General features: G+C 45.1%; 1 protein-coding gene and 1 pseudogene across 4 annotated transcripts in view; both read right to left on the reverse strand.

The window, feature by feature from the left end:
- Positions 1-4,700: 4,700 nt before the first annotated feature.
- Positions 4,701-6,523, reverse strand: LOC138984703 (protein FAM136A pseudogene; annotated as a pseudogene).
- A 2,025-nt stretch (positions 6,524-8,548) lies between these two features.
- ZNF445 (zinc finger protein 445) overlaps positions 8,549-15,587 on the reverse strand; it is a 61,893-nt gene continuing 54,854 nt past the window's right edge. For all 4 annotated transcript variants that reach the window (XM_070359822.1, XM_070359821.1, XM_070359820.1 and 1 more), the window contains one exon: positions 8,549-15,081. In XM_070359822.1, the coding sequence (XP_070215923.1) occupies positions 12,911-15,081 (2,171 nt within the window). In that variant the 3' untranslated portion in view covers positions 8,549-12,910. The remainder of the gene's footprint in view (positions 15,082-15,587) is intronic.

Consider the following 15,587-nt stretch of genomic DNA (forward strand, 5'->3'; position numbering starts at 1 on the left):
ATCACTTGGGCTCTGGAAAATAGAGAACTTTTTCTCACTGGGGTCAGAGAGAGAGAACAGAAGCAGCAGAAGACAGACTAAGTATGAGAAGGGTTCTACTGCCATTGCTGGCTTGATGATGGCAGGGGCCAAGTGAAGACCATGAGAAGGAAATCAACTCTGTCAACAAAATGAATGAGCCTAGAAGTAGATTTCCTTCATTCTCCAGGTAGGAGCCAAGGACAACAAAACCTTGATGGCAGTCTTGTGAGACCCAAAGCAGAGGAACAAGCAACACTTGCCAGTCTCAGGCTCTGTGAGATAGTAAATGGCTCTTGTCCAAGCAGCTACATTTGTGGTCATTTGTTACTGCAGCAACAAACTCACCATGGGAACACTCTTCCAGGAACACTGCAAGAGAGAGGCTTCCCAGCTGGTTCTTTCTGAGCTCAGGGTAAGCCTGCCTTGGTGCCGGCCTCTTGGCCAGTCTGGGGACTCCTCTCACTTTCCTTGTCAGTATTGATCATTGCTTTACTTTCGTTGGAATGGACAGGGACTGCCACCCCTGAGAAACATCAAGTTACACTACTGAGAATGCCAACGAGCTTTCAAGATCCTGACGCCTACATCCTGTATGATGCTCTGATTCACCCTCAGGCAGAGAGGGTTTCTCCACCTTCCCCAGTGGTCCACAAGGCCATGGAGAAGTCAGCATACTGGGCAGGATTCCCAGAACCAGGGTCGCTTGTAGCAAGGGCACACTGTGGGTTGAATAGGTAGGGGCTGGGCAGGAACTAGGGGACTAAAGGCTGTGAACGATTTGAAGCTCACCTGTCAGAAGGTGCTGGAGGGAGTCGTCTATGGAAGGAGCTTCAGAGAGAAAGGGCCATAGAAGACTGGGGGCTCCTAGCAACCTGATTATTGTGTAAAGTGCTTCCCATCCTATCCCAGTCCAGATTCTACCTAGTAACCTCAACTCTTTCCAGCAAAGCCATACACACACCTCACCCCTTCTCCGGTCCCCTCTGTCATAGCACCTGGAATCCCAACCTAGAGGTGTCCCTGACAGCTGCCCTTCCCTTTCCCATAGTTGCCAACTTGTGCCAGCTCCACTGCATGGCTCCTCAAAGCAGCATCTGTTTTCTCTAGGATATAAGCCTATAGACAAGGGGCATGTCCTCCCCTGGCAGGGTTAGTTCATGTTTAGTGTAGTGGATGCCAGGCTAGAAATTTCTCACAGATCTACTCCCTACTCAGCTGGGTGTGGCTCACCCCTGGACCCAAACTCTCTCCGTGGCCTCAGCTCTCTGAGAACTAGACCTGTTCCCCATGGTGTCTTGTTTGCCAGAGCAACACATCATTTTGTTTCCAAGCAGGACACATCGCTTCCTTCCTTTCCATACATCAGGCATTAATAAGTGCTGGCTTTAAATATCTTTTGGCTAAATATAATTTTCAAGGACCAGGGACTTCCTGGCAGTCCAGTGGTTAAGACACTGAGCTCCCAATATCGGGGCATGGGTTTGATCCCTGGTCAGGAAACGAAGATCCCACATACCCTATGAAGGAGAAAAAAAAAATTTCAAGGACCAAATTATGTCAGAATCACTCTTTTTTGTATATGTGCATGTCTAAACTTTTCCTCTTTCCTTACAGAGAAGAATAATTAGCTGTCTGTCTAAAGTCAATTCCCTCTTATTTTTTCCTGTCACATTTTATCTCTTTTCCCTCTCCTGAATATGTGAAGGATTCACTCATCAAAAAAACACATTTGGATGTTTTATATATATATATATTCTATGAACATTTAGGTTGGATGAAGCCAAAATTGTCTAAGAAAAAGGAAAGAAATGTTACTAAAGTATTTCTACTTATAAACATTAGAAAGTATACTTGGGAGTTTCCGGGCTGGTGGACACGTAGAAATGCTGGCACATTGGTCACTCAGACGGGACATGGATGCTACCCTGTGAGCCTCTTCCATCTGGCTGTTCCTGGGTTATATCCTTCTATAATAAACCAGTAATCTAGTGGGGGAAAAAAGTATATTTACCTAATAGCCTTTGTAACTATTATAATAATAAGAATTTAAAAGAAAATCTATTTAAAAGAAAAATAATTTAAAATCAGTTTAAAAGAAAATCTGGTATGATTCAGTCTTCATTAATTTATCATTTAAAAACATGTTAACACAATATTTTGGTTTGTCTAAGACCAAAATTAAATTTCTCATGATTCAAACTTCCTATATTTCTCATTCTGGTTTCATTAGTTAAATCTGTATCCATTATATTCCATTCTATAACTTAGTGGAAAGTAGGCTTCATCCAATCCATTGAAGATCTGAAGGAAAAAAAAAAAGTTCTCATGACTGTCTTCAGCCTGTAATATCAATCTTCTCATGCCTTTGGCCTCCGACTTAGACTGGAAGTGCAGTACCAGCTCTCCTGAGTCTGGACTTCTCAGCCTTCATAATAATGTAAGCCAATTCCTTATAATAACACACACACTCTCTCTCTCTACATACACACACACACGTACACACATATGTTGGCTCCATTTATCTGGACAACCCTAATAGAGTCTTTTTAAATGACTACATTAGTAGAGGTTCCTTTTTTGTCACCAAACTATTCTGCTCCCAGTCCTTTCAGCATACACTTAAATCCTGTTGTTAGCAATTCCCTTGCATAGATCTACTTTTCTTTTTTTTCAAAAAGACATCTTTACAAAATGTTCATGTTTTTAAAGATTGCAGAAATAAATTCACCCTTAAAAATAAAGACTGCTCCTCAAAATTAAATTTCCCAGAAATTAAAGTTCACAGGACTAAAACAATTGCCCTTGCCCAGGCACATTAAGCGGCAAAAGCAGAGAGGTACATATTTACACTGGTCTCAAAGGTGCTTTCCTCCACAAATTGCCTTGGAGGGTCCATGGTGACAGCACAGGGCGAGTGCTGTGACTGGCTGAAGACCTTGATGTCATAAAGGCCAGCTGCTGGCACCAGAGAATAAAAGGAGATGGCCGTGGGGCAGGGAGGGGATGACCAGACTTCAGCCACTCCTCCTCCTGGTCCTTTCCTTGGAAGTCCTCCTTCCCTCAGACCCACTGAACATGGCCTTGGAACCCACGTAGCATTCCAGTCCCAGGCCCGAAGTCTTCTCACTGCCCCTCAATCAGACCCACCTTTTTCACCCAGCATCTAACAGCTGAATAGCTGCTCAGATCTTGAAACATACTCCAACCTAGAAGGTAAGGGCTTTCAGATTTCACCAGGAAGGATGGTCACTTCACACCTCCTAAAAGAAATAGAACTTACAAATGCATAGGAAACAGCCTTTGGCAAACAAGGGTGTCAGTTATTTAGACCAGGAGTAGAGACACATTGGACTGAAGGTCTGATCAAACCTAAAAATGAATTTTGGACAGTTTAGGAGACCTCTCTTTTTCTGGAAAAGCTTCTGAAAAGCTGTACCCCACAGGGGTATGGGGTTAGTTCACTGAAGCCCAGGGACCATGGGGTTCCTTGCTGTGTGAGGGGTGGATGCCTCCATTGCCCACTGATGGAGAACTCACTAAGGTTTTCTCTCCCCTCCTGTAGATGTCTAGAAGTCAGGTGGGGTCAAAGAACAGGCCTCTACCCACATTTATGTGGGTAAATGAAGTCACAGCACAAGTCACCTACCCCACGTGGAAGCCAGATCCGCCAGCACTGTCTCCTGCTTGTCTGCTGAACCTGGCATGTGAACCCCCATCTGGATGCGGGGCTGGGGATGTGGTTCCCCCCTGTCCCAGAGGCCCACCTATTGTCCCTACACAGACATGGGGTCCAGTAGCATCCCCTGCTTCTGCCTCTCCGAGAAAAAGTGGCCCAAAGAGCCCTGGCTACTCTCCAGGTGCTGACCAGGTGCCTGCTACTCTCAACAGACCTGCATCGCTGCCAGATACAGGCCCTCCTCCACTTTGCAGGCCATCCATACCACCCCCTCAGCCACTGCCCGCTACGTTCCCCTCCCCACAAGGCACTGTCCCAGCGCAGGGGCTTTCCTACTTTCATGATTTGTCCCTGAAGCTGACATCCTTCAGCCCGGAGAAAGTCATCTTCCAGGTGGTTAGCCTTACTCACAGGATGCTCCACAGGATCCTCAGAGGCCTCCAGCCGGACACTAATCATGACCTGGTTTGATCTTTAAAATTTCTCAAAATCTAATTTTGAAGGCTTTCTTCAATTCTTTTTATCATTTTATATACATATAATTATTTTAGATAATTAAAAAAATAATGTCCAGTGTGTTAGTCTTTGGCTACTACGTGTTTCCTGTTTCAAAAAAATATATGATTATTCAGAAAATGATGAGGGTATACACTGAAAAAAGGCTGGGACCTAGAGTCTTTCACTTCAGTAGTCCTATAAAGAGATAAGCCTTCTACCATTGAAAATGAAAGGAATCCAAACCATAGGGAACATTTAGTGGCCTCTGCCACACCAATCGGAGAAGGCGATGGCACCCTACTCCAGTCTTCTTGCCTGGAAAATCCCATGGATGGAGGAGCCTAGTAGGCTGCAGTCCATGGGGTCGTGAAGAGTCAGATTGAGTGACTTCACTTTCACTTTTCACTTTCATGCATTGGAGAAGGAAATGGCAACCCACTCCAGTGTTCTTGCCTGGAGAATTCCAGGGATGGGGGAGCCTGGTGGGCTGCCGTCTGTAGGGTCGCACAGAGTCGGACATGACTGAAGCAACTTAGCAGCAGCAGCAGCAGCCATACCAGTTGCATATGGAATCTTTCAGAGAGTTGGAGACAGAAACACAAGGAAGAAGAAACAACAGAAATATAAAGCAACCAAAAAACAAAAGATAAAACGGCAGTCATAAGTCTTCATATATCAGTAACTATCCTAAATTTTAGGTGAATTAAATTCACCAACCAAAAGACAGGGTGGCTAGATGGATTAAAACACAAGATCCCATTATATGGTGCTCCCAAGAAACTCAGCTCTAGAGACAAATGCTGAAAAATGTAGTGTGAAAATTTTAAGAAATACACAGCCACATCTTGATGGTCAGAAATGAGTATCTGCAGGGACCCTTTCAAAGTTTTTATCCAAACTGCCTCTCCCAACTTTACATCTTAAATTAACATCATGCCCTTGTCTATGAAACAAAACCAAGCAAAACAAAATCCCTAGAAACCCCCTGTCCCTTTCTAAATTAGTGACTGCATGGGTTTTATTAATTTGCGGGAAAAGTTGTAGTGATCCTTCTGGTAAACAGCAGGTGGGCAACAAACAGAAACACCTCTTCTCATAGTCCACTAGACCATAAGCAGGTTAGATGAACCTGCCAGCCTCTTGGTATCGGTACAGTAAGAGAATCTGGGCCCTGGTGTGGTACAAGGGAGACTCCCTATTGCCAACAGAAGCACTTGCCACATGAAATTCAGGCTCACAAAAAACCTCCTGAGCTATCTGTGACCCAAATTTTAGTTGTTTTTCCACTTCACTTTCTAGGATTGAAACACAAAGGAACCAGCGTTCAGAGCAAAGAAACACAGGCCTCAGACTTGCTGCCATCCTTAATTTCCTCATTCATCAGCTTTCCTTAAAAGACCCAAATCCCCATTCCTCTTTTTAAATCGATTCCTGCCCTCACCCTTGATGGCCACTAGCAGACAGCTATTTCCCAATGGATGAGAGAGATTCCTTCATCTTCCTGGTCATGGTTGGGATGAGGTTCACATGATCATCCATACTTGGTCACGCAGGTCTCCAGCCGCCACTTCACCTGAAGCTCCTCACTCCCCACATCTATTGAATCTTTGGCTTTGTCACTGCAGTATGTAGTGCACCGGGCCAGGCGGTCCTGGAACTTCTCCAACTCGCTGGTCACCAGGGCCTGGGCTTGAGCCAGAGATGCATGGCAGTGCTCAATGCACTGGTGCACTTGCTGCATGGACGCCTGGCTGTCTTTGCAACAGCCAGTGCTGCACCGGAGCATGAGGCCCTGCATCTTCCAGATATTTTCCCTCTCCAGACTCTTCACCATGGAGTCCACTGTCTCCTGCACTCGGAGCTGCTGCAGCTCCACCATGGCGACCCGCGCGGTTCCTGGCTATGCCAGCGTCCATGTGGACTCAGACTAGACTTTCTGCTTATATATAACTTCTATTTCTTTTTTTCTCACGTGACTTTTTAATTGGAGGCTAATTACAATATTGTGGTGGTTTTTGCCATATGTTCACATGAATCAGCCTTAAGACATAAAAGTTCCTGCTTATGTTCACATTAGACTGCACCTTGACAGAATAAGCTTCTCAGCTGTGGATCTGATGATAGAACATTTAAATGTATATAATTAATTGTAAATGGACCAAGAAGGAAAACCTGTGGATTTTCCCAACAACTTTATACTTCTACATGAATAAGATTCATGTGTCCAACTATTATGTGGAAATGTCTGCGTGACTCTAAAAGCATGTTTCTCTTGGATTGCTGATGTCAGTACTTAGTATTGTTCTATATACGTAATGCCTCCTTGGACTGACTCTCACCAAGGGAGAATCTTCCATGGCCATTTTAAATAAGCCACAATGATGTATCTGAAGGCAGTCTGTTTTCTGCTCTCATTCAAATCTTAAGTTGCAGAGGGAAAACATCCATACTTAGACCAATTTTTTCTACCTCTATTCAATATATTTATCAGATTCTTTAATTCACACCAATAGGAACCATCTATTGAAACCACATTAATATCCTATGAATCTTAACCTGTACACCTGAGATGTACACGTTCTCCTTGCCTTTAATAGTGATTTAATAGTGAAAGATCTGATACAGATTTAATAGTGAAAGGCATGAACTGATGTGCTCCCAGGTCATTTGGGCAACAAAGATAGCTCAATCATGAATGTAAATGGAAGCATCCTTGCCTTTTTGCCTTTTTAATTGGTTCTAAGACTCCACTGTCTGGTTTCCCCTGTGCTCTGTTGGGGTCTTATCCAGGTCACTGCTCCATTTGAGGCAAATCTGGATTCCATGCTGTGTTTTGTTAAAGTCACTGCTGCCTGCTGCTAAGTCACTTCAGTCATGTCCAACTCTGTGTGACCCCATAGATGGAAGCCCACCAGGCTCCCCCGTCCCTGGGATTCTCCAGGCAAGAACACTGGAGTGGGTTGCCATTTCCTTCTCCAATGCATGAAAGTGAAAAGTGAAAGGGAAGTCGCTCAGTTGTGTCCGACTCCTAGTGACCCCACGGACTGCAGCCCACCAGGCTCTCCGTCCATGGGATTTTCCAGGCAAGAGTACTGGAGTGGGGTGCCAATGCCTTCTCTGGTTAAAGTCACAGATTTCTCTTATTAAATTTATTAATTTATTGAACCTTGTAAAATAAATGTTCATGAAGAGGAATACTCTTAACTGTGTTCTTAATTTTGAGAAACTCTTCCTGAGACTTTCATTGAGTTCATTACAGCAAGATAAGGTCAGTCAACAGCTATTACGTCAATGGGTAAAACCAACTGATGACATAATTCACACCTTTAAGTGACCAACTGTCTACAACTTAACACAAAATTTCCTCAACAAGTATTATCAGCCTCAAAATTTTAAGTCAAATATCCTAGGAATTTTAAAAATACTTCAGCAAAGTTGCATCATTTATTAGCTTATTATCTTTCTGCTTCAAACCTGCCCTTCTAGAGATGCTCTGTGATGACGGGATTGGAATTCTGCAATCCTCGTCTCTGCCTTGCCTGCTGGTTTCATTAGGTTCTGCAATCAATGAGTATGAGAGAGAAGCTTCAATACTGGAGGATGTGATGACTCATTTTGTGTGCCAGCTTGTCTAGGCCACAAACATTAGGTCAGATATTACTCTGTAAGGGTGTTTTTTTGGATGCGATTAACACTTAAATTGGTGGGCTGTGTGAGTAAAGCAGATTACTGTCCATAATGTGGACAGGCCTGTTCTTATCAGTTGAATGCTGGAATAAAACAAAGACTGGCCTTCCCAGGCAACCAAGAATACTCTAGCAGACTGTCTACCAACTTCACCCGCAAAATCAGCTCTTTCAGGTTCTACTGCAAACAGCCTTTGGGCGGAACTGGAATATGGGCTCTCCTGGATCTCCAACCTGCTGGCCCACTCAGCGAATTTTGGACCACATGAGCCAATTTTATTCTATTTATATACACACACACATATCCTATTGATTCTGATCCTCTGGTGAATCCTAACATAGGAGGAAGAGGAGACTTGTTCCTTCTTGCTTTTGGTGGGCACTGCTTTCTGTTCCCAATGCTTCTTCCTTCTGCGGCAATTCCTTCTGGTAGTAGCAGGAGAGTCCGGCCCAGCTGTGCTCTCCTTCTCACAGGTCTGAATTCAGTCCCACAGGGGTTCACTTGCAATGTCTACCTAATCTTTTAACAGTTCAAACCACTCCTCTTGGTTCCCGCTTTGTAGCTTGCCCTGTAGAGGTGGAATCAATACAATACCACCATCTAAAACTGGTTCAGATGCTGAAACTAATGACATCACAACATATCAAAAGGTTATGAAAGTTTATTATTCACACAATGAGGGTCTGTGGTGACAGCAGGACAGGTACCAAAGTCAGGTGGTTTGCCTTGAAAAAAGGAGGGGTGAGTGGCTCTGGTTTTTATTGTGGTTAGGGGTGAGGATTCCAGTACAACTGAAAAGCTCAGGGTTGGCATAAACCTGGTCATCTTGAAAGCTGAGACGGTGTGCTTGGGATTTCTTTTCAGCTTGTCCAGATGCAAGGCAAAATGCGGGCAGAGCCTGAAATCCGTCGGTGGGCAAACATCCACAATGAGGCCAGGTTCTCTCAGCTCCTCCAGTTGTGGGTGGTAGCTCCTCACAGTAACTACCTCCGTGATACCTCAGCTTTCTCTTTTTGCCTTTTTACTTAGAGAGATCTAGCGAAAAGTTCTCTGCAAATTTTTTGTTAAAATAACTGACATGGTTTCTGGCTCCTGACTCTAACCTGGCTGATAAAAGGTTCAGCCTCTTTGCTCTTCTTAGCTGGCTTAGCATTAACTTAAAAAGAAGGGTGTTTGGTGTGTAAACCTACTCACTACCCGAAAACAGAGCAATGGATGATGAACCATCTTCCATCCACAGGATCCCAGGCTACAGCTTCTGATATCACTTGTTATTTTTAGGCAAGGAGGAATTAAAGGAGACACAGCGTATAACATCCTTTTAAATTAAACTGCAGGTCTTGAAGATTACATGTCAGTACATGGAGAACATCCCCACTCTTTCTAGCTGCTGCCTGGTTTACCGCTGGGGATGTTCCAGACCTGTCGATCCACTCCTTGACTAGGAGCCACTTGTGCTGCCCTCCATTTCTGTAGGCACGGAACCTGAAGCCTTGAGAGAAGGGATGGCCTGCTCTAGGAAACACCACATAAATGGCAGAGCCAGGATTTCTAAAAAACCATGAAATGGCAGAGCCCATGCTTAAAAATACTTTTATTTTGAGATATCTTAAACACACAGTTAGAAAAGAACCCATCACATATCCCATTAAATCAACATGCGGACCCAACTACATCAACATTTTAAAAGAAAGAAAACACAACTGAAACCTCCATGTACCCTCCCTGCTTCCATCAGCAACTCCTGCTCTGGGAAGGCAGAGCATGGCTTTCACACATCATTCTAACACAGGATTTTACACTCTTCATCTCATATAACTTGAATCACAGGAAATATATTATTGTGTAAAACAGTAACACTGGCTACCTTATGCCAACAATGCTTACATGCCCGCCACTATTCTAAGCAGTTTACATGCATTAGTTCATTAACTGTCCCCCTCCCCCATCACCCGGTGAGGTTGGCACTACTATCTCATTTTACAGAAAAAGTGAAACACGAGTAAGTTTAAATAATGTGCCCACAGATACACAGTATGTTTAACTTTACATAAATGGTGTGCAGCTTCTCCAGCTTTCTCTGCATCATTTTTGATTCATCTATGTTGAAAGATGTAACTCTAGTTCTTTCATATTCACTTACCAAAAACAACCTGTTCTTCTGCTGATGGAAATTTAGGCTTCTCCTAATCTTGCTATCTACACAGTACTGCAATGAACAGTCAGAGACACATTTCCTTCTTCAAATGGAGTTACTTTAGGGTTTATCCAGGAGTAGAATTCTGGGTGGCAGAATATACACAATTTTACCAGATTTTACATATTGCTTGGCACAGCAGTTGTCACAATTTCCATTCCCACAGCAGTGAGTTCCCATGTACCATACACTTACCCACACAAGGGCTTCTAAAAATTAGCCAACTTCATGAGTATAAGATGATCCACATCAATTTACATTTCCTGCACGTTCTTCTCTACACTCACCTCTGCCTGGACTGACAGGTTCTGTCAGCAAGGGTGAGACCAACCACACTGAACACTTGCCTGAAACATCTCCTGATATCCACCCCTCTGTGGAGTCCCAGCCCATCTGGCTCCCATGAGCCCTAATTTCAGTTCCTCCCAGGGAGTGGGAGAACGCGGGCCAGGTTTGGAAGAAGGGGTATGTTCTCCAGGCCAGGCCAGGTGTGAGGTGAGCACGGATGGCCAAGGCAGTCAACTGGGTCCCCTCTGGCTCGGAGACACCAGTGGCTGGGCTCCCAAGTAGCAGGCGCGCTTGTGGGCAGTCTCCAGTCAACATTTCACTCACAAACACCTTCGAAAAGTTCCAATCCTGACTTAGCTAAAATAATGAATTCAGTTCTACATTCCTTCAAAGAGGCAACTTTGTGCAAAATCTACTCTGCCCGGAAAAAAAACACCCAAACCTGGCTTCTGGAGTACTCAGTCTGGCTACAATAATGGGAATAACTTTTGGAAACCCAGACAACACCCAACAGAGCAATATACAGGCACGAGGAGAGGTGGGACCAGAGGAGAATGCCTAGAGGGACAAGGGTCAGGGAAGGCTGGGACTGAAAGAGTGGAGACCTGGGCCAGATCAGACAGGAGCGTGGCACTCCACGTGAAAGGAACAGCCCGAGTCAGGTCAGCCCAGGGGTGTTCAGGGAAGACTAATGAAGTTAAATTCAACACTGATTACGCCAAAATGTTTAGTAGTTAGCTCCAAGTAGTCAGACTTTTCCTTTTAGTGAATCTGTACATACTAATATTTCTATCATAATCATATACTACTTACATGATTATTTTAAAACTCAGACTGCATCAGTACAATCCCAAAATATTAAAGGTTTATACCTCAGTACAGAGGGATTTCTGTTGACTTTTACTTCACTCTTTACATTTTTAAAAATCTGACTTGAATGTTTAAAAATAAATATTTATCATTTTATAAAAATGGCAGTAGAAACACCCCTACTGGGGCAGGAACTCTATGAAGTACCAGGTGGCACAAGGAGCAGGGGGATGAAAAGATGGACAGAAAAGGGGTATTTCTGTGTCTATAGTGTCAACTGACATGGGACCTACAGCTCAGTGAAGCTCTGGTCTAGAGATCAGACTCCTAACCCAGAATCTTAGTAAGTCAAGCCTCCTTTTCACCAATCCCAAGAGCTGGGTAGCAGAGTCAGCCACTCTAATTTTAGATGCCAATGTTCAGTGATTCACCCAAGATCATCCTGCCAAGAAAAGGTATAGCAAGCCAGGAACACACACCTGATGACTCTGAGGCCCTTCCCATGACCTTGGGCCCTCAACACGTGAGACTCTGAGTCTGAACTACATTCTGTAATGGTTCAGATTCAGACCATAATCCTCTACTCAAAACTGTCCAAAAGTTCCCCTCTGAGGAAGCCAAGGCCCAGCAAGGACCCATGATGCTCACCTGGCTTGGCCATCTACCTTTCTGGGCTTCTCGCTTCCAGATGGCTCACTTCACTCTGGTTCAGGGGCCTACAGGCCATTCCCTAAGGAGACTACCTCCTGTGAAGGCTCCTGAGTAGGAACAAGGGACCTACGTGGCTTCCTCCATGATCTCCTTTGGGTCCTTGTTCAAATCTGACCTCCTCAGTTGACACCCTCCCTGACCAGCCTATTTAAAATACCAATCCACCTTCCAACCCAGCATTCCCTCTCACTCTGCTGATTCATTCCATCCACAACACATATCATCACCCCAAATACTACATATATCTCATTTGCTTATTGTCTGTAAAGATCCAAGATGGCAGACTTTTTTGCTCCAGTCCCCTGCTGGGTCTATGGCCCACACGACAGGGCCTGGCATATGGAAGATGCCTGATGCACTTATTTAGCAGATGGACCGCTGCTGTCCATTCAGACCTGGGGGATGGAGCTGGCGATGGGAGAGCTTCATTCTCCAGATGATCAAGCCCAGGACCCTGTTCTCCTCCACTTGCAGCTGAGACAAACTGTTATGCCCACAGCAAAGACCCAAAGTCAGCTGTGAAGATTGAAGGCACAGCCGGAACTCCCCTGGAGGTATCTGGAGACACTAGTTCTTGCTGCTGGTGGTGCTTTTTAGGTCAAATGGACTAGACACCATTGTAAGTCACACTCAAAGGCAAACTAAGGCTCCAACTGGACCCTTCCCAGCAGCCACAGCCTACCATGCCATGGACATTCTGTTGAACCATCACGAAGTACAATGGTCTCTCCCTTCAGAGTTACAGAAGAAAATCTGGCTGGGGGGAAACTCCAGGCCATAGTGTGAAGCCTACTCCAAGGGGCCCAAACCTCCTTCTGGAATGCACTGAGGCTCTTCCCCAGCATCTCATTTTCCAGCAGTAGGATGGAGCTGCTCTACATTTTTGAATCCTCAGGATTCTCTGCCACAAGCTTCCAAATAAGGATTGGGCACTCTGTGAAGGTCTGCCCCACATCCCCTACCATCAGGGGTTCTCCAGTAGGATAACCAGGACCCCCTCTCCCCAACTGTTAGACCACAAGTTAATCTCTAATATGGTTTTTCATATGCCGAGCCAAGTTTGAAGACCACCTAAAGGTCTTCCCACACACTCTGCATTTGAAGGGCCTCTCCCGAGTATGGAATCTCTTGTGGCTGATGAGTTGTGAGCTCTTGCTAAAAGTTTTCCCACATGTGCTACATTTGTGGCACTTTCCCCGAGTGGGTATGTCCTGGAGTCCAGGGAGTTCAGATCTCTGATCACAAGTTTTCTCATCATCTTCAAGAGGATTCTCCTGACCTGATTTTAATTCATGTAACTTTACCCCTGTCTCCTGGCAGGAAGACAGCCCAGCCACACCATTTTCAGACTGGGCTGCTCTGATGTGTTTTCTCTGATGAATGGAGAGGGTATGTTTTCCAATGAAATCTTTCCCACAGCACTGACATTTAAACGGTCTCTCTTTAGTGTGGATTCTCTGATGATTAACAAGGCGATAATTTCTGTCATAAGATTTCCCACACAGGTTACATTTATAGCGCTTCTCTCCACTGTGTATTCCCTCATGATCTAAAAGACTTCTTTTACGTGTAAAGTTTTTCCCACATTCTTGGCACTGAAAAGGTTTTGCACCAGTGAGGACTTGTGACTGAAGATTTAGAGCATCTTCGCTTTCGGAGTACTCATCCAGTTTTCCCAAAGAGTGAGTCCTCTGATGTCGGGAGAGGTTAGAACTCCATCTGAAAGATTTCCCACACTCTTTGCACTTATAAGGCTTCTCTCTGGTGTGAACTCTCTGATGGATGAGGAGGAACGAATGATTGCGGAAGACTTTGCCACACTGGCTGCATTTGTAGGGCTCCTCTGTGGTGGGACTGGTCTGAGGAACTTGGAACGCTCTATCATGACTAAACGAGGGTGCATCCTCAGGTTTTCTTTTGGTGGCATGCTGCCTCTTATGAACAATGTAGGCCGACCTGTGAGGAAACTCTTCTGCACATTCGTGGCATCGGTATGGTTTCTCGCCTGTGTGAATTCTCTGATGATTGATGAGAGTCTTCTTTCGAATGAAAGTTTTCCCACACTGCTGACACACAAGAGCTTTTTCCATGGTGGGGGCGCTCTGGGGCTGGCTGGAGTTGGAGGTCTGCCTCAACTCTTCTCTACATTTGTCCAGGTCATAGAACTTCTCTTCCTGGTGCAGTCTCATGTGACGAGTGAAGTTGGACCTCCACCTAAATGTTTTCCTGCATTTGGGACATTTATAGGGTTTCTCCTGGGTGTGAATCCTTTGATGTTCAAGAATGTATGATTTACAGTGGAAGGATTTCCTACACTGGCTGCAGTCAAAGAGTCTCTCCCCACTTTGGTCTCTCAAATGATGATCAAAATCTGAATCACAGGTCAGAGCTTCTTCATCCTGAGTAGATTCAAGATATTTCTGCTTAGCATGGGTTTCCTGGTGCAGGCGGTAGACAGACATGCGACGGAAGGCTTTGTCACATAAACTGCACTTATACGGTTTCAGTCTGGTGTGAATTTTCTCATGTCGCACCCGGTTCGAGCTCCACCTGAAGGCTTTCCCACATGCCCTGCATTTAAAAGGCTTCTCTTGAGTGTGGAGTCTCTGATGACATACAAGGTGGGAGCTACGACTGAAGGTCCTCCCGCAGTCGCTGCACTTATACAGCGTCCCCACCACGTGAAGATTCTGCCCGTGTTGGTGATGGGAACTAAGGCTGAAGTCCTTCCCATGCGCATCCTTGGCCTTGCCTTTCAGTCCAGCATGAATTCTCTGATGTAGGCTGAACCCACCCATCATGCGTCTGAGCCCTTTCCCATACTCCTTATAGTCATAGTGGTAGGAACTTCCCCTGAAGTGTTTGCCATAGCCATGTTTAAGGGACTGCTTTCTTCTGGGTCCTCTTAAATACGTAATATGTCTTAGATGAAGACTATTACTTCTTCCTGAATCTTCGCAGTCTTTCCCTGCCCCATGGCTGGAATTGGTCTCTTCTTTCTTAACTCTCACTTGTGTGGGGTTTCCACATCGTTCCTTTAACCCGCTCTTCTGTGCAATGGATTCTCTGAGCCCTGGTCCCTCAGAAACAGTCGCTGCACCATGACATCCTGATGGCATGGCTAAGGTTACTGCTTCTTCCAAAGGTTCAGGTTTTAAGATGAACTTGTCTGTTTTCACATGGAGCTCATCTCCTGACACAAATAAAACATAAGAGAATGTACTATTCTTGGGAGTGCCCTGGTTGCCCAGTGGTTAGAATTCCAGGCTTTCACTGCCATGGCCCACGTTCAATCCCTGGTAAGGGGACTGAGATCCCATAAGCCACTAGGTGTGGTGTAAAAAAAAAGGTGGGGGGGGGGGGTGGGGACTAAAGAATGTTCTCTTTTCCCATACTTGGAAATACAGAAAGCACCAAGGGACCAAAAAATGTCATGAACTTAGGTGGTGAGGCTTTTGCCTGACTGCCAGTAGCTTTACAAAAACAGTCAGGGATAAGGCAAAACATGGAGGGGTATTCCAGATGACAGAAAGGGGAGAGCAGAAGCAAGATGGGTACACCAGCTGGCCATATGCAGGGATCAAATCCAGGGAAAACCGAAAGGGTTGAGAAGGGAGTGTTAAACAGCGAGAGAGGGGAGAGGAAGCATGACACGCACACATGACAGGAAGGTCCTCAAGAGCTGAGAGGAAGGGCTTG

Source organism: Bos mutus, chromosome 22 (genome assembly GCF_027580195.1).
Source record: "Bos mutus isolate GX-2022 chromosome 22, NWIPB_WYAK_1.1, whole genome shotgun sequence".
NCBI classification, from domain to species: Eukaryota; Metazoa; Chordata; class Mammalia; order Artiodactyla; family Bovidae; genus Bos; species Bos mutus.